The sequence below is a fragment of the Pipistrellus kuhlii genome, unplaced genomic scaffold (genome assembly GCF_014108245.1).
Source record: "Pipistrellus kuhlii isolate mPipKuh1 unplaced genomic scaffold, mPipKuh1.p scaffold_m20_p_5, whole genome shotgun sequence".
Classification (NCBI taxonomy): Eukaryota; Metazoa; Chordata; class Mammalia; order Chiroptera; family Vespertilionidae; genus Pipistrellus; species Pipistrellus kuhlii.
The window spans coordinates 7,491,948-7,512,346 of NW_023425551.1; the positions used below are offsets into that span (position 1 = coordinate 7,491,948).

General features: G+C 44.4%; 1 protein-coding gene across 2 annotated transcripts in view; it reads left to right on the top strand.

The window, feature by feature from the left end:
• Nucleotides 1-17,593, top strand: part of DCBLD1 (discoidin, CUB and LCCL domain containing 1) — a 53,464-nt gene extending 35,871 nt beyond the window's left edge. The window contains exons 6-17 of one of the 2 annotated variants that reach the window (XM_036414755.2): nucleotides 1,141-1,274; nucleotides 7,089-7,129; nucleotides 8,199-8,405; nucleotides 8,775-8,899; nucleotides 10,117-10,267; nucleotides 10,366-10,464; nucleotides 12,527-12,605; nucleotides 13,033-13,082; nucleotides 13,962-14,081; nucleotides 15,363-15,826; nucleotides 15,871-15,978; nucleotides 16,168-17,593. In XM_036414755.2, the coding sequence (XP_036270648.2) occupies nucleotides 1,141-1,274; nucleotides 7,089-7,129; nucleotides 8,199-8,405; nucleotides 8,775-8,899; nucleotides 10,117-10,267; nucleotides 10,366-10,464; nucleotides 12,527-12,605; nucleotides 13,033-13,082; nucleotides 13,962-14,081; nucleotides 15,363-15,826 (1,470 nt within the window). In that variant the 3' untranslated portion in view covers nucleotides 15,871-15,978; nucleotides 16,168-17,593. The remainder of the gene's footprint in view (nucleotides 1-1,140; nucleotides 1,275-7,088; nucleotides 7,130-8,198; nucleotides 8,406-8,774; nucleotides 8,900-10,116; nucleotides 10,268-10,365; nucleotides 10,465-12,526; nucleotides 12,606-13,032; nucleotides 13,083-13,961; nucleotides 14,082-15,362; nucleotides 15,827-15,870; nucleotides 15,979-16,167) is intronic. The other variant, XM_045573039.1, reaches the window with a different exon arrangement.
• Nucleotides 17,594-20,399: the final 2,806 nt, after the last annotated feature.

Below are 20,399 nucleotides of genomic sequence, written 5' to 3' on the forward strand. Positions count from 1 at the left end.
CCAAAACGATATCACCTCAAACTTAGAAGCTTCAAACAATACTTGTATTCTCTCTTGTGTTCTATGGGGTGTAAGTCTGGGCGTGGCTTAGCGGAGTCATCTGCTTCCATGTCTGAGGGGGGCAGCCAAGGTGTCAGCCAGGCCTGAAGGCTCCTCTGAGACTTTTCTGGGGAAAGATTTGCTTCTAAGCTCACATGGTGTTGGCAGCATTTAGGTTGTCCTCAGCTCCTTGCCATGGGGGCCTTCCTAGGAGAGTTTCCTAACAAGGAAGTCTCCTAGCAAGACAGGTTACACTCGATCTAATTATCCTCCCACACAGAACTGTGCTCATGGGATCCTAAGACCTGGGCAACCCACTGCAAAGTTCTAGTCCTTCCTCTAGGCCCGCTTTCTAACAGGCCAGTTTTAATCCCAGGCCCACCAGCTACACAGCCAGGCAGGCACTCCTGCTGGGTTATCACACCAGATAGCAGCTGTTTCATGGTCTGACATTATTTTGTCTTCTATGCCTTCTTAAATCTCTAAATTAATTGTAAAATGAAGCTGTGGTGGGATAGGTTCACCTTCTCAAATGATCCTCAGTGCGTACATCTGGTAAACCGAATTTAATAAACTCTGATCAGTTCTCTATTTCTGCTGGACGGTTATCTATTTTAGCCACCGCAGACCTTCCTGGCTTAAAATAACTCTTTGATTTGCCGGTGAGTCCATTCTTGAGCTCCTTTAGCCTAGAACCACTCCTACAGCTACAGTCATGTGGCACGTGACCTGGGGCCAGAGGGTTCAAAGAGGCCTCACTGACATGCGCAGCTGCACAGAACAAGCTGCATGGCCAGTTCAGAGTCCGTGTGGGAGGAAACTCCACCAGGACATGGCCACCAGGAGGGGTTATTCATTGGGAGGACCATTGCTACGTAAATTCTCTATCTTCCAACCCAGACAGCTTATGTATGATGACTCTGATGTCATTGAGAGAGTGATATACTAACACTTTTTCCTCCCCCTTTTACTTTTTATTTCAATGAATGCCATGGATCCTTGGGAGATGCTGCCCACAAGTTATAACCAAATGGAAAACTCCTGGTATATTTTCAATGTCTTCTTGAGTCAGCCATGAGTGACAGTGTTGCTGTGTTTCAGAACTCTCTACTGTGCAAGGCGGCCGTCCACGCAGGGATCATTGCAGATGAAATGGGTGGTCAGATCAGCGTATTCCAGCACAAAGGGTTAAGTCGATACCAAGGAATCCTGGCCAATGGTGTGCTCTCAAGGGAGTAAGTACTTTGACTTTTCTTTGGAGTGGGAGGTAACTCCAAGGCATAATTAGCTCACAATTTTGAAAGGACAGCAGCCCTAACCGGTTTGGCTCAGAGGATAGAGCATCGGCCTGCGGACTGAAAGGTCAGAGGTTCTGTTCCGGTCAAGGGCATGTACCTTGGTTGCGGGCACATCCCCAGGGGGAAGTGTGCAGGAAGCAACTGATGGTCATCGATGTTTCTAACTCTCTATCCCTCTCTCTTTCTCTCTGTAAAAAAATCAATAATATATATATATATATATATATATATATATATATATATTATTTTTTTTTTTTTTTTTTTTTTTTTTAAAGGAAAGGACAGCAGATATGTGATACCAAGGGTTTGTTAACTATGGGGAAGATATGTGAAAGTGTTACAGTAGTATTTTATAGTGTCTGTGAGGAAGGTAGATGCAGTAATAAAAAAAGTTCACTGGTTATGCTGACAAGCAAATTAAAATGGCTCACATACGAAGTCCCAGAGCGGAGCAGTATTTCTACTCAGGTGCTTTAGTGGAGAGCAAAAGACTTGATTTCTTTTCAGTCTTTCCAGTTTCAGGAATTTATAGTTAATCTTCCATATTATTGAAGATACGGAAGGGAGACTGGGGAGCTGAAGTAAGCCTGTTCTGAATTACGGCACTCCCCAGAAGGCTCCTGGAGACAGTCTTTTAACGATGAATAATACTTCCGAAGCGAAGAACAATGACGTTGGTTGACATTGTTTACTTCTCTGTTTGGTATTATCCTCTGCTTTTTTAGTAGCCTCTTAAGAAAAAAGTATGTCAACTACTTTAAATGTTTCAGCCTCAGCTCTTAATGCTTCCAGGTTTCCTCGGCTCCTGGAACGGAAAACTAGGGCTGTGAGGACTAAATATAGGCTCAACTGTGGACCAGATGTCCACACATGTAAACAGTCCGGAGGGAGGCTCCCCTTGGATGAGTGCCTAGTGAGGGAAAAGTGCCCTTTGAGCCTCCGTGTTTATCTCTCTTCCTCACGCCCTGTCTGTCCCTGGAAATGTCCCCCCATGACTGCGACTCTGGTATTTCTGACAGGTTGTCACATGTTCTTGGTTCTGAGGACATAGCACAAGACAGAGGTGACAGGCATTTCGGGATCCGAAAGTAGGTCAGGACCCACATCTTCCACCACTGGCTCGCTGTGCATAGCTCCCCTGCCATTTGGCCCTAGCCCCCTCTTGCAGAAAGAACATGATCCTGTTTTACTATTCCATCCTCACAATGGGTTGTGAACTATCTTATCTGGTTAAACATCACATGGAAGGATACCATGGTATAGGAAGCTTTATTTCTGTGGAATGACACCCCTGAGTTTCCGAGGCCCCATTTCCCTCCATCCCACCAGAGACGTGTAGCTGTACCCTCAAAAGAGCTGGGATCAAAGCCGTTGCCAAGAGTTTCCGTTCCGTGTTGGGGCACAGTCCAATCTGGCATCAGGCTGGCTTAGCTTGAGTTCCCGGTGCAGTCCATCAGCCCATGGTGTGTGGGGTCCACAGGCCACATGGCTTTGGAGGAAACACGAGGAAATGCAAGGAAGCAGGAGCACAAAAACCAAAGGAACCAGAAAACCAAGAGAGTGAGCTCCTTTGTCTGGAAGACTATGTATTCCCAAATTTTCCGGGGCTTGCAGTGGCCCTGCCCCCTTTAGCTAGTGACCTCTGTTCCCAGGTTTGACTGACAGGCACCTTCCCTACCTCACCCCCACTCACTGCACATGCAGCCGTCTTCCCCTTTGTCCAGTCCCTTCCCCCAGTGGTGTGAGGGAATGGACTGGGGGTTCCCTGGGGTGTGTAAAGTTGCAGCTTCCCAGTGAAGCTGCCCAATGCTGTGTTTATAATGCCTGGCCTTCCCTTTGTTCCTTTTCTGGTATTAATAACTAGCTAATTACAACGCTATCGCTATTACTTTTTATTTGAATGTATTAGAGTTTAGTAATATTGTGTGTCAAATAAGGATCTTGACCACAAAGGATAACATTGTTTTTGTAAGAAAATTTATTTTACGTTTCAAAGAACCAATCTGTGAACTCACAAGTATACTTTGAGACAAAAGAATGATTTCTGGGTTTGGGGGTGTTGGCCTAAGCTCACTAAGTTACAGTCCAAATGCCATGTGCCCAGCACTTCAAAAGGCCAAAATTGAAAATTTTAGTTTGGAGTAAGGAAAGGTTTAAGATTTTCTTTTACTTTTGAATAAAAATTATTAAAACCACTGAGTGATAGTAAACATTATGTTCTCAATTACTTCTGCGATATCAATTGAGCTTAATACATATGAAGCTGCTTTATATAATTTGAAATTAAACTTCAGTGCAAAAAAAGAGCACCACTATCTGAACCATTAATGGATTAGGAAAATGTTTGCTTCATATTCCGTATTTGAAGAGATATTCCCATTTTTGTGTTGATGTGAGCAGATAGGAAATCCAAAATTCTAGCAAGGTCCCTTCTTCCTTCTAGCTCTGATTTTGCACTGACTTTTTGCTCTAGGAGAGGAATGAAGTGTAGGCTGATAGGCTTTTTCATTCATTTAGATTCCCAAATCTTCAGGGAGCACTTGTTTTTATCTGTGCTGGTTTGGGGAACCAGTGTACGTGCGGTCATTGAACTTCTGTTCCCACACATGATTGTTTGGTGTTCAGGAAAAAACACAGAAAGAAGCATTGCAGCGGAGGAAGAAAGAGCCCCAAGAGTAAATATCCAGGGCTCTTTTGGGGTTCATCCGGGGTCAGCCTACTTCCTGGATCTGGGGAGACCAGAATGGAATCAGGAAGAGGTGCTGACTTCACAAGAGGAGGATGGCTCCAACCGGAGGCCGGGAAGGCTTGTCTTTCTGTTTACATCAGACTGTTCTTGATTGCTTCTGTGGCCCGCTGGGAAGGCAGGCAGTTCCTGGAATCTGATTGAATACATTCACCCTAATCTGTGAAAGCCTCTGAACCCCCACATCCCGAGGGCGTTTTCTTTTTTAAAAGAGGACACGTACCCATGGAATTCTCTAAATGGTCATATTCCATTAGTTCCACAGAGTGCGATGGAAAAAAAACCGTTCCCGCTGATAACGGAGGAAAGTGAGGAAGGAGCTGTTAGAAGCTGAGCCTTCCCTGGCATCATCTTCTCCAGGGGATCACTCCAAAGTTACCCCTCTTACCATAACTTCTCCGTTTCAACAACAGCAGAAAATCTTAATGTTTCTGGCAGTGGGAACAAGTGTAGGCTTGCAGCAGTATTGTTTGGGTTTATTTGGGCCAAATTTCAAGTGAAATACTTAGTGCAGGGACATTAGAGAAGATGGGAAGATCCGTCAAAGAAAGGCTCTAGATGAATCTTAATAAAAATTTAAGTATGAATCACAACACTGTGCCTCTTTTCTTAAAGGTCAGGAGAGCTGGGTCCTCCTCCCAGCTTTGCCACTAAATGTGAACTTAGTCAAGTCCCCTGACCCAAGTGGGTCTGAGTTTTCTCATAAGAAAAATGAATGGGGCCTGCATTTCATTCAGGACAGCGGTTATAATAGAACCTTATGGGGAGTACCTGGGTTGATGGAGTCTCTGCCTGAGGGTAGACAAAGCATGTGAGAGAGAATATTAATCCAAAGAGTTTGATTACCTGTTTCTTCTAAGAAAAACGTTGTTGGGAAGGTACTCATGCTCTTTCTAACTATTTTGGAGTTCTCTGCGGACTTCTCAGTTCCATACTCTCTGTCCAATATTACCATATATAATTCAGAGTTAGATATTTAAAATGTAACTCATACCAAAACCAGTTTGGCTCAGTGGTAGAGCATCAGTCTGCGGACTGAAAGGTCCCAGGTTCAATTCTCGTCAAGGGCATGTACGTTGGTTGCGGGCACATCCTCAGTAGATGTGCAGGAGGCAGCTGGTCGATGTTTCTCTCTCATCGACGTTTCTAGCTCTCTATCTCTCTTCTTTCCTCTCTGAAAAAATCAATTGATATATATATATATTAAAATGTAACTCATATTCTCAGATTGTAAAATAAAGCCACACATATGACATCTACCTTTAAAAAATATATTTTTATTAATTTCAGAGAGGAAGGAAAAGGGAAAAGAAATAGAAACATCAATGATGAGAGAGAATCATTGATCACCTCCTGCACACCCCACTCTGGGGATAGAGCCTGCAACCCGGGCATATGCCCTGATTGGGAGTGGAACCATGACTTCCTGGGTCATAGGTTGACGCTCAACCATTGAGCCATGCAGGGCTGGTGACATCTACCATTTTGTGTTTCCTTCTAGTATCTATTACAGTAAGTACTATGTACATGAGATAAATCTTGAGAGTTCCAGATTTTCTATTGTGGTTCTCTATATTTTTTACACCATTGAGTTAGTGATGGATTTTTAGAAAGTTAAATATGGCGTTAGATCTTAGAAATCTCTTCTCTTTCGAAGAAGGCAAGCTCAGAACAAGGCTAATTTAATAAGTTCTTCCATGCAGGCTTTAGAGCAGCAGGGCTCTGGAGGCCCAGAGCTGAATGCCGATGAGCTGGAGGCTGTCTTAGAGCAGTGAGGGCCAGTTCAGGCCAGTCAGTGAAATGCTTTGAATTTTCTCCCAGTGACAGCTGTACCTTGTCATCCTGAAGCAGGCGCTGGTTCGTGGCTTGGTGCTGTGCGATCAGAGAGAGAAACTGGGTTGAGGCTGTTCAGAGCAACATATCTGGGGCAGGACCCCTAAGGGAAAGGGTAGAAAAGTCTGTAGAGAAGGCAGCTAGCAAATGGCATGCTGTTCCTCTAAAAGTGGCCAGGCTTCTTCACTTCTCGCTGTGGTCTTTGATTGTTGACAGTGAGTGAGACATTTACGGTGAATGCTGAACCAAAGGAAGTATTCAGGGCAGTGATCCTTTCTGCCTCTATCACCATATATGAACACACTGTGGACTCGTAGTTTTACTGCTAGCTTTACCCAGTGGCCAGATAAGTTTCTATTGAACGAGTACAAAATACATTTTACATAAATGGTAATGGCACGCTTTAAAATTAAATACCCATTGCATTTTGAAGTTTTTATTACATGTTCTTACAGGTTAATATCTTTTTACTAGGTAAGTATGATACTTTGTAAAACACTGTGTAATATGAAGTGAGAATTCTCGTGATCTGTCTGCAACGTGTTAATTAACTAGAGGGCCAGTGCATGCATTCATGCACCTGTGGGGTCCCTCGGCCTGGCCTGTGGGGATCGGGCCGAAACCAGCTCTCCAACATCCTCTGAGGGATCCCAGATTGTGAGAGGGTGCAGGGCCAGGCCAAGGGACCCACTGGTGCATGATTGGGGCTGGGGAGAGACTGTGGGAGGGCTCTAGGGTGGACCCCAACAATAGGCTAACCTACCAATCAGAGTGCCTGCACCCTGGTTGCCAGTGCATGTCATAGTGACTGGTCCAACCATTGGACACTTAACATATTAGGCTTTTATTATATAGGATTGGGATTTAAGGTTGTTTCTGAAACTCTACATCTGTGCATTTCTTCTCAAATACAATGATTTTTATTCATAAGCAGTGACTCAGAGTCCTGCTCACTTGTCACCTAGATGAACTTAGGAAAGTTGCTTACCTTTGCTGGGCCTGATGCTGAATGCTAGTGATGGGGCTGATATCAGTGGCCTTGCTGGGGGCTACGCTGATGACATGGGTTGTGGGGAGACTCTGTGAGTCCTGTGCTACCAGGTATCGTGCTGTGCCAGTCGTTAACAGCCAGGTAAGCAGCTCACTTTTTCTGTTTGTGTTTCCTATTTCAGTGGTTCCCTGTCAGACAAGCGATTTCTGTTTGCCTCCAATGGTAAGGAACATGCTTTTCTTAGGAATTTGATATTTCCAATTCCTCATGGTAGTTTATTCTTCCATATCCTTCAGGTGATACAGCTTAAAGGATTTTGGGTTTTTCCCCCCTCAGGTCACACATTACCAAGTATGCTATGACTAAAAATACACAAGACAATAAGCTTAATTAATATTAATGTTAAGCAGAAAATATATTTCTTTATAATCTAAGCTCTCTCAAACTTTTGCCAAAAAAGAATGAAAATTTGAAATGACAATTATTTTAAGATAAATTCCATGTTCGATTTTAACAGAAAATTATTTAAAGATTTTTTTTTAATTGATTTGAGAGAGAGTTCTGCTTTTTGTTCTGCTTATTTATGCATTCATTGGTTGCTTCCTTTATATGTCCTGACCAGGGATTGAACCCGCACCTTGACATATCGGATGACACTCAGACCAACTAAGCTACCTGGCCAGGGCCAGAAAAGCTTTTAAATAGTACAACTTGGTTGGTAGGTTTCTTGAATCAAGTTATCGAACATGAGTATAAAAAATAAAGGCTTTTTAAGGTACTCTGTGTAATCTTCTCCCTCTTTTAAAGTGTGATATTTTAAGAAGAACAATATGATGTCTTCCTTGTCCAGGAAGAGGAGTGTGGCCTTTACATGGTCCCTCCAATTGCCTTGGACATGGACAGTCCAAAGGATGGATGTCATGTACAATTTACTGATCTTCAGAGCAGCTGACATACCTGCTCTTCAAGATACAGATTGTAATAGATAAGAACCTCAGCATTTTAAGCCTTTAAGGCCCCTTGCACTTGATTAAAATCAGGATGAATTTAGGTCAGAAAGGGAAGTCTACACTAGGGACTAAGAGATGTCACTTATAGGGAATGTGACTTCCATAAGGTCCATTGGAAACAAAAGCAGCAACCATTTCAAGATATGTAGTACAAGGGAGTCAAATGCAAACTGAGTCATTCAAACACTAGCAATTGAATATAGGATTTGCTATCACAATGGAAGTAAAACAACTATTTCTAGGTTTTATATCTGAAGTATTTCAATGCTCTTTTCTCCTAGGTTGCAGCACATCCTTACGTTTGGAAGCAGATGGGCAAGTCAGAGATTCTTGGCAGTGGGACGATGAGTTTAGAGAACAAGTTCATTGGTCTTCTGGCCATGCCCGACGTCAGGACCACAGCCCGTCATGGTCTTTGGCGGACAGCAGCAAGAACCACAAACAAGAGTGGCTGGAAATAGATTTGGGAGAGGAGAAGAAAATAACAGGTACTGACACAAGTGCAGTCTCACAACTGCAAAATGACTTGGAGTTGCAGTTGTGTTTCTGACTAAATAGATGCCTCAAAGTCCACTGCATCCTAATCTCCACATTGTCCCGGTGGAAGAACCTGCATGTGGGTGGTCAATATGAATGTATGTGCCAGAGAACTGATACCTCCATGGTGAAACTGTCTATGGTATATCTCAGTGTGAAAACACGCATCAGCTATCAGGTTTCTCAATGAAAATAAGACACGTTGGCCGGTGAAACGATTAGGGATTTCACATGAGTGAGGGAGAAAAGAAACCTGAAGTTAAAATACATGCTGTCTGTAACATGATTTAAAAACATTAAAAATAATGTTTTCTCACAAGGGATTCGGACCACAGAATCCGCATATCCAAATTTCAACTTCTATGTTAAGAGTTTTATGATGAACTTCAAAAACAACAACTCCAGATGGAGGACCTACAAAGGAATTGTGAATAAGGAAAAGAAGGTAAGATAAACTCGGGGGAAAAGAACTGAGCAGGAGACCAAGCCTCCATATGTTTTATCAGCATGCTTCCAGAAAACAGATTCTCAGTGCCAGCTTAGTTAGGTAACTTGGCCTTTCTTCGCAGAACCTTGTATCTTTAATATCAAGAGTGTCTTAAAAAATGCAACAGACATAGAATCCTGGCTTTGGTTTCATGTAGCCAGGTATGAATCTATACTAATAAAAGGGTAATATGCTAATTAGACTGGGAGAACTTCCAGGAGACCTTCTGGATGTTCTTCTGGACAAAGCCATAGTGGCAGGGCCGCGGTTGAGGCAGTTAGAGGCCAAGACGGGAGGGCAGTTGTGGGTGATCAGGCCATTGGAGGGGCAGTTGGGGGTGAGAAGACCAGCGGGGGCAAGCATGTTGTAGGTGGGCGTCAGTTGGGGTGCTTAGAATAGCGGGGGGGTGGGGGGGGTGGAGGGGGGGAGGTTGCAGTTGGGGACGAGCAGGCCAGTGGGGAGGGAAGGTGAGGGGGAGCAGGCTAGCAGTAGGGGCAGTTGGGGGCAAGCAGGCTGGCAGGAATGCAGTTAGAGGCGAGCACACTGGCACCAAGGGGCAGTTGGAGGTGATCAGGCTGCGGGGGAGAAGGGGGGGCACGTTTTTGATGAGCAGGCCAGCATGCAGAGTGGTTAGGGGCAATCAGGCAAGCAGGCAGGTGAGTGGTTAGGAGCCAGCAGTCCCAGATTGTGAAAGGTATGTCCAACTGCCAGTTTAGGCCCGATCCCTGCAAACCAGCAGTAGAATATCCTTCGAGAGGTCCCAGATTGGAGAGGGTGCAGGCCGGGCTGAGGGACACCACCCTCCCCCACACCCGTGCACAAATTTCAATCACTGGGCCAACTAGTGGGTTTATAAAAAACTGACTAATAGAATCTTCAGGAGCCAAAACCGGTTTGGCTCAGTGGATAGAGCGTCGGTCTGCGGACTAAAAGGTCCTAGGTTTGATTCCGGTCAAGGGCATGTACCTTGGTTTTGGGCACGTCCCCAGTGGGGGGTGTGCGGGAGGCAGCTGATCGATATTTCTCTCTCATCGACGTTTCTAACTCTCCCTCTCCCTTCCTCTCTGTAAAAATAAATAAATAAATAAATAATAAATAAATTAAATAAAATAAAATGTATTAAAAAAAAAAAAAAAAAAAAAGAATCTTCAGGAGAAGGTTACCTGTTTCCACAGGTGTTTCGGGGCAACTTGAATTTTCGGGACCCAGTGATGAACAATTTCATCCCTCCCATCGTGGCCAGATACCTGCGGGTCATCCCCCAGACGTGGTACCAGAAGATCGCCTTAAAGGTGGAGCTCCTTGGTTGCCCGGTTACACAAGGTAGGAGTCTCGGTGAGTTAGTAAGTAATTGGATGGTGGCCATCTCCTTTCCCAAACTGTTGTCACGAATGTGGTTTTTTCCAATATCTCTTCTCTCTCAGGCAACGATTCATTGGTGTGGCGCAAAACCAGTTCAGATTCCACGGAAAGAGAAGATGAGACAATCACAAAACTCATCCCCTCTGGAGAGATGTCCACAGGTAGAGCACTTATGTTTTGTGATTTCCTCAGGAGTATAACTGGTGCTCCATCCGATATCACAGTAGCTTCAACAGAATTTCTTTTCTTTGTCATATAAATGGCTGGAGGCAGATGTATCAGAGATATCTGCACATGTGTAAATGATGTATGCCTACAGCTACTCATTGTGGTATTGTAAGTAGGAAAGTTAGTGTTTGCCCTTCAAATGCTAAGTAAATCTTTTATGGGAAAATAATAATACATCCATGCAACAGTATACTCTTTAGCCATTGAAAAAAATGTGTTAGTAATCTAGAAAGTTCTCTGAGATAAATTGACAACTTAAATAAATAAGCAAGGTATAGAACAGTCTATCTAGCACTGTAATATATGTGTTAAAAAAAAGGAAAAAATAAAGATGTATATATTCTAGTTTTTCTGCAACAATGTCAGGAAACATAATTTGGCTTTCTGTGGAGGAGAAATAGAGGTAAGAGATATACATTTATTCTATACCCTTATACATTTTTTGAATTCTAAACATATAAGTGTCTATAATTTATTTGAGTAATGAACATTAAAAGGACATTTCTTTTTTCAGTATATAAATAATTTATATATTAATTTTATAAAATTTGGAAAGATTAGAAAAATATAAATAATATAAATGCTATGAATCAACTTCCATAGATAATCACCAAATTTCACTATATCAAATAAATTATACTTATATTTATAACTTTGAGACAAAATGATAGCACAACCTATATTGTCTTGTAGCATGTATTTTTTACTTAACATGGTATTATGAGCATTTTCAATGTCAGTAAATAGTTGAAAAGCACAATTATTCGTATCTTTAATAGTATCTTTTCAAATGGAAATACCATTATTTAGTTAACCATTCCCTTACTGTTAGATGTTTAAGTTGTTAAATTTTCCCAAAATGTTTACTTTTATAAGAAACACCACAGATGTTTCTGTAAATTTCTAAGTTCCTTACCCTTTCTTACATGAACAACACTTTTCCACTCCTGGTTGTCTCTATATTTTCTTCTCAAGAGTTACAGGTAGAGAAGGTGAGAACAAACACTGCTCCTTCTGAGTCGTTTGTGTAGTCCCTACAAGCTTGGGGCCTGCCACGGTGCCGGTAAAGTGGCCTCCTTTTCTAAAGCAGAGAGAGCCATAGGAAGACATGGTCTGCAGGCTGTATTTCCTTCCAATCCAAAGCTCTGGTAACCAGAAGCCCAGGCCCTCAGGCCTCTGATATGGTCCAGGTCCCAACTGCCCACTCTCAGGGGGAACTGGCTGCTTGAGCCGAGGGAGCAGCTCTGTGTGGCTGAATTCTTGACCTGCCTGAATAGCTCCTGGCTGGGTGGGACAGCTTTACACCTTCCCTCCGTTCTGACTTTGGGAGTCTAATGTAGACCAAGTAACAAGCTCAGAGTAAACGTTAATCCCTGGAGAACATTGAAAACTGCCTTTCGAAATGAAATCCTGCCATTTGTGACAACACGGATGGACCTGAGAGTAATCTGCTAAGTGAAACAAGTCAGACATTGAAAGACAACTACCATGCTTTTTCATTTCTATGAAACAACAACAAAATAAGCAAAGAAACAGACTCATGGGATGGGGGTTGGGGAATGGGTGTAAAAGGGGAAAGGATTAAAGTGTACAAATTGTAAATAACTATAGTAACTATCTGGTGTCAGATGGCTCCTACACGTATCGGAGTGATCACTTCATAAGTTATATAAATGTCTAATCACTATGTTTTACACCTGGAACTAATATACTATTCTATGTCAACTGTAACTGAAATTTTTTTTTTAATTATTTAATAGTAATAAGAAGAAAACTGCTTTGGAAGTAGGGAGAAGGGAATACATTTTATTTTTCTAAACCTTAACCAGAATTTTGAATTCTTTCTTCTTGCTTTCCAATGTCCATAAATGCCTAGCATGTACTCATTTCCTCATGCATTAACCCTTGGAAGGATTTTCAAATCAGGGTTGAGTTTTAGATGGTGAAATGTGTTTGCAGGTCTCTTCTGTTGTAATGTGATGCTTCCACTCTTAGGAGCAAACATCGCAATAGTGGCTGGTCCGCTGCTGCTCCTTGCCCTGCTGATTGTTGGAATCTCTGCGGTCCTTAAAAAGTATGTGATTTTACATTTCTCCCCTACTTATGGAAACAATCACAAAAGCAAAAGTTTAGCCCTGACCGGTTTGGCCCAGTGGATAGAGCATTGGCCTGTGGACTCAAGGGTCCCAGGTTCGATTCTGGTCAAGGGCATGTACTTTGGTTTCAGGCACATCCCCAGTATGTTTCTAACTCTCTATCCCTCTCCCTTCCTCTGTAAAAAAAAAAAAAAAAAAAAAAAAAAATCAATAAAATATATATATTTTTTAAAGTTTACCCTGTAGATGCTTATGTGGAGAAAGACAACATTGCTCCTTCCAGGATAAAATATTAACTTGTATTTTACAAACGTGTTGGTTAGAGGTTGAAAATTTCAAGTACTATTTTATAAACAGTTCTTATCATGTAGAAACCTTTCCAGTGGAATTTCCTTGTCTTGCTAGGAGGAAGAAGAAAGGAACTCCATTTGCATCTGTGAAAGCCTCAAAAACAGGTGGGTTGAAATTTCTGTCTTCAACTTTATTCTTTGAGGAAGAGATAAGATCTGCTGATTAAAAGCACCATTCAGTTTTGTTTGTTTGTGTTTTTTTTTTTTTAATAAAATCCAGAGCCTTTAAGTTAACAGATTTATAAGGAAAGAATATATTGTGTCTCATCCTTTTAATTCAGAGTTTTTAGGAGCACTTTACTCTCCTTTTGTTCAACATCATCCCATCATTTATCAACATTCCTTATTCTTCTTTTTGGCACTGGAATTGAGGCCAACAAGTTGTCTATAACCAAGGAGAAGTTATAAAAGCACCATCTGTGTACTGTGAACTCAACACTGTCCAGCACTCAGCACCCGCAGGCTTCCCTTGTAGTTTGCTGTCTGGGAAGGTGGGAGCAGGATTAGGCAGAGTTTGTACTTGGGCTTCGTAGAATCCTTAGAACACAAGATGCCCAAGCAAGGTGTCAGCAGCAGTCCCGAGAGAGGGCCACGGGCCAGGGCCCCTGAGAATCTCAGACACAGCTCCAGACTCAGCTTCCATCCGGTCTAAACAGCCAGCTGTGTTGATTCCTTGGGTCCCAAATGCCATGGAAAGCCAGGGGGTCTAGCATTGGGAAGATATGGGACCCGATGGGCCCACAGATACATTTTAAAGGCACAGTGGAACGCATGGCTGGGATAGTGTTTGCTGTGGCTATGCCACCCTCGGTGTGCTGTGTCTACCACACACACACGTGAGGCATTTGCCCGTGAGTTCATCAGAGGGTCAGCGGGCAGAAGGCAGCTTGGCCTGTGGCTCATGGAGGAACGCAGCATGGAGCCGTGCAGAATGTGTGCTGTACTTCTAAGCTATCGCCTTATTTCCTGTCATCTTTGTTCCAGACTGTTGGAAGCAGATTAAATATCCCTTCACCAGACATCAGTCGGCTGAGTTTACCATCAGCTATGATAATGAAAAGGAGGCGACACAGAAGTTAGATCTCATCACCAGGGATATGGCGGGTAAGTGTCGGGCCTCTGCTTGTGGGAGAGGGGAGACCAGGAGAAAAATAAGACTGAAATCCTGCTGGTTAGATGGGGTCCTCTAAATCGGTCATGTGTGGCCCAGCTGGTGTGGCTCAGTGGTTGAGTGTCGGCCCATGAACCAGGAGGTCATGGTTCTGTTCTGGGTCAGCGCACATGCCCACGTGGTGTGCCAAATCCCCAGTAGGGGGCGCGCAGGAGGCAGCGGATGGATGATTCTCTCTCCTCATGGATGTTTCTATCTCTCTCCCCTTCTCCCTTCCTCTCTCTGAAATCAATAAAAACACACACTCACACACACATTTACATCAGTAATGCGTGAAGTTTTCTTTCTGCATTCTGATATTTCTCAAGAGCCCCAAAGGAGTTCAGCCGAGGAGGCTCTTACACCTGCAGGGGCTGCAATGACACCCAAAGCAATGGCCCCGAAGTTCCACTGAAATCTGGAAACTCTTCATTAATCTGTTTTGTTGTAGGTTTTCATTAAGGCACTAGGAAAGAGGGACTAACAATGTGTTAAGTACAGCTTCTGCCCTTGAGGAGAGGAGATAAGAGGTGAAAAACCTGTCCAGTGTCAGAATGGCCTGGGCATCCCTGATCCTCAAGCTTTGGGAGTTAAGCTTTTCAAACTGTCTTTGTGGAAAGACCCAATTTTTGCTTTTGTTTTTTGTTTTTTAAATTTCTAACCCATCCAGGACTCATACTTTCCTAAAACACCTTATGAATTAGTTGTAATGACGTTTTCAAAAAGACAGTTTACAAAGCTCTAATTTTTTTTATTAGACTCAAGGGACGTAAAATTACTCTCTCCGGTTGCTGTAGGTTCCTACACACTGGCTCTCCATTCGTGTGGCCCTCTCTGCAGATTTGTCCCAGGCAGTTCTCAGGGGATGCAGGCGTCTCCAGACCACACTCTGAGCAGCTTCTGGCTTCTCAGAGTGCGCGCTGAGGGTCAGCAGCGTGCGGAGCTCCCTGGGAACGCAGCTTTTCGGGCCAGGCCCCGGGCCTCCCAGGCCGGCAGTGCCCAGCTGGTGCATGCACCTGTCAGAGTCTGGAGGTGCCAGTGGGAAGAGGCCTCAGGGGCAGAGATGAGCATCTCCCAGCCAGAACCCACCTCGCCTGGTACATCTCGGCCTCCCTCCTCGCGCCTGGCCCACAGGCCCTGCGCGGGGCACCCTCCCCTGCCAGCAGCTGCCTTGCCCGTGCGGGTGCCGCGCGGCGGGTGCACCAGTGACGTGTCTTCTGCGCTCTGGCTTTCAGATTACCAGCTGCCCCTCATGATCGGCACCGGCACCGTCACCAGGAAGGGCTCCACCTTCCGGCCCATGGACACCGAGGCGCAGGAGGCCGGGGCCGGCGGCCACTACCGCTGCCCGCTGGCCCGCAGCCACGAGTACGCGCTGCCGCTGCCGCACGCGGAGCCCGAGTACGCGACGCCCATCGTGGAGCGGCCCCGCGGGCGCCCCCTCCCGGCGCAGCCCGGCTACCGCGTGCCCGCGGCCCCGCGCCCGCCCGCCGCCGCCGCCGCCGCCGCGAACCAGGGCTACCAGAGCCCGCAGAGCCCGGCGGCCCCCGGCCCCGGCCCCGGCTACGACCTGCCCAAAGCGCCCTCACCCGCGGAGCGTGCGGAGCCCGACGGCCAGCACCCCCTGCACGACGCCTACTCAGCCCCCCGAGACTGCCTCAAGCCCCTCAGCCAGACGGCCGTGACCGCCCTCCTGTGAACTCAATGTGCACACAAGGTGCACACAAGGTGCACACAGTGTGCACACAATGTGAAAGGAGCCTGCTGTGGTACTGAGCACGGCGCTGGGCGGCCCTGGGAGAAGGGAGGGGGGTGTGTGTGTGATGGTGTGTGTGTGTGTGTGTATGTAATGTATGTGATTGTGAGTGTGGGTGGATGTAGTGTGTGTGTGTGTGTGTGTGTGTGTGTGGTGTGATTGATTGTGTGTGATTGTGTGATTGTGTGGGTGTATAGTGTATGTGTGTATGTGATTGTATGGTGTATGTAATGTATGTGATTGTGAGTGTAGGTGGATGTGTGTGTGTGATTGTGTATATGTAGTGTATGTGTGATTGTGAGTGTGCATGAGTGATCTAATAGGATCCTGCGTTGGAATCCCAGCGACCACCTCTCATACTGTTTACAAAGCTGTGCCGTTGGTTTTGTTCTGACCCTTTGGGCGGGAGCCTGTGGGGTTCTGTTAAGGCTAGAAAAAGGGGGGGGGGGGACTTTTTTTAGACGGCATTTTCCTGTCTCACACTGTGATACTGAGCTGCTCGGGTGTACCATGTGCAGTCTGTGCGGAGCTGTATTTAACGGGAATGAAAGTAACTTACGTTCGCTTCGCCCGAGGTTGATTCTGCACGGGGGTGACGTGGGAGAATGCAGCTATTGCAGACACGTACATCATACTGTGTTCCCTTGTTCAAGATAGGGCCTCTGATACTGTTAGCAGCAGGTCTGTGTCAGCTTCGTCTTATTGCTCTGGCTCATTTCCTTTCCTTTGATAACCAGAACTAAAAGCATTGCTAGCATTCTTCTCCTGGAAGGAATTAAAATTACTTGAAGCATGAAAAGCACACCAGGGTGGTTGTTAGCCATTATGATTGTACATTAAAAACACACACACACACTCAACCACCTCAGCAACTGCCGGGCCTGGAGATCCGGTTCCGGTGGCGGGTCTGGGCCTGCACTGGGCAGGCCTGTGCCTGCAGGGGCCTCCCTGCCCTGCCCCAGAACCCGCCTCCCAGGGGAACTGCCTTCAGCACACGTTGCTGCTCCCTCAGGTCAGACCTGGCAGAGACTGGCTTTCACATGCACATCCACCTTGACACACTCTGCAAAGCCAAGTGCCGAGCAGCAGCCAGGAGAGCTGGCTCCCCCAACGAAATGAAGGTGGCACAGCGATGCCAGTCTGCGTCACTGTGCCGGATGCTTTTGTACCTCAGAGTGAAAACATTGCTGAGGTCAGACGCCCACACTCTCCGTGCCTTTTGTTGTTGTTTTTTGTTCCAGAAATAGCACATTATACTCTGTGTGTCCTTACAGGAGGGACCGAGGCCGAATCTAAGTAGAGCTCTTGAGGCTGAGACGGTGGGGGACTGGACTGGTTTTGTCAGGAACACTTACCCGGAGTATGTGTCTAACTCCCTGTGAGCCCAGACCTCAGCTGTACCTCATCTTCCTGGCTGTCATTTAAGTGTGCTTCGTGAGTTCACTGTGGGGGTTCACCGCCTCTTTTGCCAAAGAGGAAAATGTTTGTTTTACAGAAAACAGACAAAAAAAAACAACAACAACAACAACTTATGATGTATTATAATCTTGTATGATTATAACTTTCTGTGAAAAATATAAATATTATAATGGCCAGGGTGCTGGAATGTCACAGACTATCTGGTGGTTATCGTGGAGGCTCAATGCGATTCTCTGTGGCATTCACATGGTTTTATATACATACTAATATAATAAACTACGCCAAATCAAATGCCTGTGCCTCTCATTGGTGTCCACTGGTGGCGCAGGCTCCAAAAGCAGACAAGTGGTGCAGTGCGGAGAAGCATGGGCTCAGACGGGTCTTGGTTCCAAACCCTGATCGGCCGCACAATAGCTGGTGGCTGGGCGAGTTGTGGGAATCAATGAAGATGACCAGGTTAGAACAAGCAGAGGCTAGTCAAGAGCTTGCTAGCTACCGCAGTGGAATCAGCCGCGTCACTTGCATTTCGGCAGAGAGAGACTCCAAGGCAGCAAGGAGGGGAAAGGTTTGCCGTGAGGAAATAGGGAGGCGCTAGGATTAACTAAAAGTGGAGCTCTTGTTAACTAGGGGGACATATTTGGTTTCCTCTTGGTTGGTCCTAAGTTGGAAGTGGGGATGAAAATGAGGGAAGCTAATAGTTATTCACTAAATCCTAGAGATTGGATGTCAATTATTACCAGTGATGTTGATTTCCTGGATTTTTATCGGAAATAGTGGTCTGATTTATGGCAGGTTGGCTTCCTGGGCCAGTTTCTGTGGATTATGGGTTGGTTTCTTGCATTAATTGCTGTAGGTTGTGAATCAGAGATCTATTTTTATAGAGTTCTGGACATCTCCCATTTGTATATCTGGTCTGTTATTACAAATGACCCCAAGCCCCAGGTTCCTCATGTATAAAATAGATACGAATGTGCCTTTCTCCAGGGAACAAGCGTTGTCCCAGTGAATTACAGATAAGAATTCATTGGGAAACACTAATCAGATTGTTTGTTCTACCTTAGGTCTCCATTTCCCCCAGAGGGTTGTATATATACTTTAGCATTAAAATATTAAACCATAAGATTAGACATTTTTACAAGGCAGGTCTTTCTATCCATCACTTTTTTCCCTGTGCTCATGATTTAATCATGATAGAAAGTGGAGGACAAGACTTTGGTTTTTTTTATTATTATTGAATTTATTGGGGTTACATTGGTTAATAAAATGATACATATTTAAGATGTGCAATTATATAATACATCATCTGTATATTATGTGTTCACCACTGTAAATCATGACTTCATCACCATTTAAAGTCCACTAAAGTTGGTGAATTTATATTGATAATATTTCATTTTCTGTTTTATTTTTTAAACATATTTTTATTGATTTCAGAAAGGAAATCAATAATTGGATGGTGAGCCGGAAGGTGGAGCCCTTCCAAGACACACATGGGCCGGAAGGTGGAGCCCTTCCTGGTGCCGGTGCCGGTGCCGATCATGAGGGGCAGCTGGTAATCTGAAAGCCAGAGCGCAGAAGACACGCTAGAAAAATTATTGATTTTTCAGAAAGGAAATCAATTAATTGACATCCAATCTCTAGGATTTGGTGAATAACTATTAGCTTCCCTCATTTTCATCCCCACTTCCAACTTAGGACCAACCAAGAGGAAACCAAAAGGAGAGATAGAAATATCAATGATGAGGGAGAACCATTGACCAGCTGCTTCCTGCACACCCACTACTGGGGATCAAGCCCCAAACCCTGGCATCTACCCTGACCAGGAATCGAACCTGGGACCCCTTGGTCCATGGGAGAATGCTCAATCCACCCAGCATTCCAGGTGGGCGATAACATTTTATTTAGGACTTTTGCATTAATATTCCCTTGTGAGACAAGACTTTCATTTTCTTTGTGTCAGTCTTTTTTTTTTTAATATATTTTATTGATTTTTTACAGAGATGAAGGGAGTGGGATAGAGAGCTAGAAATATCAATGAGAGACAAGCATCGACCAGCTGCCTCCTACACACACCCCACCAGGGATTTGCCCGCAACCAATGTATATGCCCTTGACCAGACTCCAACCTGAGACCCTTCAGTCCACAGGCTGACGCTCTATCCATTGAGCCAAACCGGTTTGGGTTGTGTAAGTCTATCAATTTTATTAGCTTGATAAAAACTATTTAGAAGTTTTCTTCTCTTTCCAGGTTTTCTAGTGCTAAGCATTAGAATGATAAGCTTTATGAATGTGTGGTAGCATTGGCCCATGCAACAATGTATTGTGGTAATTTGGTGCGGGACAATTTTTTCTATGGAAATCTGCTTAAATTTTTTTTTTTTTTAATCCTCATCCAAGAATATGCTGAGAGATACATTGAGCCCGTAACCCATGCAGGTGCCCTACCAGCAACCTTTTCGTGCCGAAGACCATGCTCAATCAACTGAGCCACTCTAGCCAGGCTGTTTAATTTTTATTTTATTTATTTATTTTTATTAATTAGGGTGATATTGGTCTACATGAACATATAAGTTTCAGGTGTGGATTTATATAAGATCTGTATATTGCACTCTGTGCCCACCATCCAAAGTTAAATCTTTTCCTGTCAGTAGTTTTAATAAATTATATTCTCTGAGAAAATTTTTAAATTTATTCATATAGAATTGAAGAAAATAGTGTATTATCCTTTCAGTTTTTTTCTCTGCTTTTATGGCTATTTCCCACTTCTTATTTTGACCATGCTTTTACTCTACTGGTTCATGACTAGTTTACCAGTAGCTGGCAGTTTGTCTTTTCCCCCTGAAAAAAAAAATCCATTTTTAATTTTTCTTTGGTTCTACTATTTTTCTGCCATCAGAAGCTCACAGCCCACTTGTTACAGCCCCCGGTGGAAGTAACGCTGCCTTGAACAATGGCAAGGAGAACCCTAGGGAGGCCCCTGGTGAGATTTACACCTTCCTCTGATGTCACAAATACCTTGTTGCAGCTTTGCTTCCTAAAGACTAAAGAATGTGGGGCTGTGTGTACACAGGAAGAGACCACGCGTGTGTGTGTGTGT